The sequence below is a fragment of the Dioscorea cayenensis genome, chromosome 17 (assembly GCF_009730915.1).
Source record: "Dioscorea cayenensis subsp. rotundata cultivar TDr96_F1 chromosome 17, TDr96_F1_v2_PseudoChromosome.rev07_lg8_w22 25.fasta, whole genome shotgun sequence".
In the NCBI taxonomy this organism is placed as follows: domain Eukaryota; kingdom Viridiplantae; phylum Streptophyta; class Magnoliopsida; order Dioscoreales; family Dioscoreaceae; genus Dioscorea; species Dioscorea cayenensis.
In genome coordinates, this window is record NC_052487.1 from 18,689,770 (window position 1) to 18,691,749 (window position 1,980).

Consider the following 1,980-nt stretch of genomic DNA (forward strand, 5'->3'; position numbering starts at 1 on the left):
AAAATAATAAATTTTTATAATTATTTTTTCTATATATATATTTATAAATAATTTTTTAAAAAATATATATTTTATATGTTATATCCTAAACTAATAAAAATCACGGTTTCAACTAATAAATATTTGTAATTTTTTAAAAAATATAATTTTTTTTATATATAAATTAATTTGTAATAAATGGATTACGAAACAATAATTTTTTGAGAAACGAATCTTGGTTGGTCCGCCCCTCACAGGGCATTATCACATGGCAATTATGAGTAAGTATTCTTTATCAATATTGTAGGACCTAAATATTATTACGCAGGTTATTGTTTTAAGACAAGAGAATTTATTTTTTTAATTTTCTAACCGTGCTTTATGCCGGCTTTGTAAAAAGAAAAAAATATATTTCAATGGACATCAGTGACCATCACACACCATTTATCATTTTCCATCGAATACATCTTACTTTCACACTTAAATAATAATTTAATTGCGTACACTATTGATTATCATAACATAATTTTATTTATTAAAAACTCATTTCGTTCTTGTTCCTCAAATCTTAGAAATGAAAACCCTGGAGATATCCTCATCAGTGTCCTCGGCCAATCCCAAATCCCTAAAAACCTGGGGAAAAGCCCCTTTCCGCATCGAAGCATAGATACTATCATCCCAACCCTTCGCCGCCATCTCCTCCGCCATCCTCACCGCCACAGCCACCGTCTCCTCCGCCCCTCCCTCCACCGCCCGATCAATCACCCCCATCCTCTCCGCCTCCCCCGCCTTCATCTTCTCCGGTCTCAGCAACAAATCTCTCAGAGCCCTCGCATCCGTGATCCTCGATCTCAACACCGACATCGCATACCTAGCGATCGGCACGCCGATGTCCAGCTCGCTCATGTAGACAAACCCCCGGTCGCCGCGCATCACGACGTAGTCGTGCGCGCGGGCGATGATGAAGCCGCCGGCCGCGGCGTGGCCGGTGACGGCGGCGATGGTAGGCATGGGGAGGGACATGAGGTCGGCGATCGTGGCTCGAAGGGCGGAGCCAAGTTCACGAGTACGATCGGACGGGGAGACACGGGCCCAGGCGAGGTCTAAGCCGTTGGAGAAGAACTTCCCCTCGGCGGCGGTGACGAGGGCGGCGGCCCGGCCACCGGAGTCGGCGCGGACTTGGGCGATGGCGGAGCGGATGGATCCGAGGGTCGTTGGATTGAGGCGGTGCTCGTCGGAACCGGTTAAGGTGAGGAGGTACACCCTACCGCGCTTCTCTAAGGTACACATGTCTTTCTTTCTAAAAGTTTGAAATGAAACTTGTATTTGATTGTGTTTTTATATAATGAATGGTTTGGTTGGAGGGTGATGGATGGGGACCACCTCATTTCGGATTCCAAACGGGACTTTGAGAAATTTCAACGGAACCACAAGTCCAATTTTTTTAATGACATTTTTTTTTTGGGAATAAAATAGATAAATTATTGATATATTAAAAAATAAAAGAGTTTAGACTCGTTTGAGAGAATACACCAACAAAAGTTTATCAAATATGGAAAAATAGTTTCAATAGATGTGAAGGAACAATAATAAAATATAAGGGAAACAAGTGCTTCTCAAATGACATCCATGTTATTTTTAATTTTAATGCAAAAACCCTTAAATGAGTTGTATCTTAAAAATGTTTATGTTTTCTAATTACTCTCATCTTGTTAACTATTGGATTGTTAACTATTGGATAATCTAATGGTATGACATCAAAGTGTAAAAAGAGAGATCATAAATTCTAAATCCTTACCGGACAGTATTGTTTTTTTTTCATACACTATTCATCTGGGATTCTTATATTATTCTTATACTCATTATTGTTCAGTATTGTTTATATTCATAAAAAAAATACGTGTAAATTTTTTTTTATTTTCTACTTAAAAGTTATACAATATTAAATATTATTTTTAAAATTTTATTATTTATATTTTTAAATATATTTTTAAATTTTTA

At 37.7% G+C, this 1,980-nt stretch overlaps 1 protein-coding gene across 1 annotated transcript; it reads right to left on the reverse strand.

The window, feature by feature from the left end:
- Nucleotides 1-521: 521 nt before the first annotated feature.
- On the reverse strand, nucleotides 522-1,408 carry LOC120280906 (enoyl-CoA delta isomerase 1, peroxisomal-like). The gene has a single exon (XM_039287879.1). The coding sequence runs from the start codon at nucleotides 1,267-1,269 to the stop codon at nucleotides 541-543; it is 729 nt and encodes a 242-aa protein (XP_039143813.1). The 5' UTR covers nucleotides 1,270-1,408; the 3' UTR covers nucleotides 522-540.
- Between the last annotated feature and the right edge of the window lie 572 nt (nucleotides 1,409-1,980).

What these genes read in the sequence shown, in the direction of transcription:
- LOC120280906 (XM_039287879.1), bottom strand. Translation starts at nt 1,269, where the DNA reads ATGTGTACCTTAGAGAAGCGCGGTAGGGTGTACCTCCTCACCTTAACC.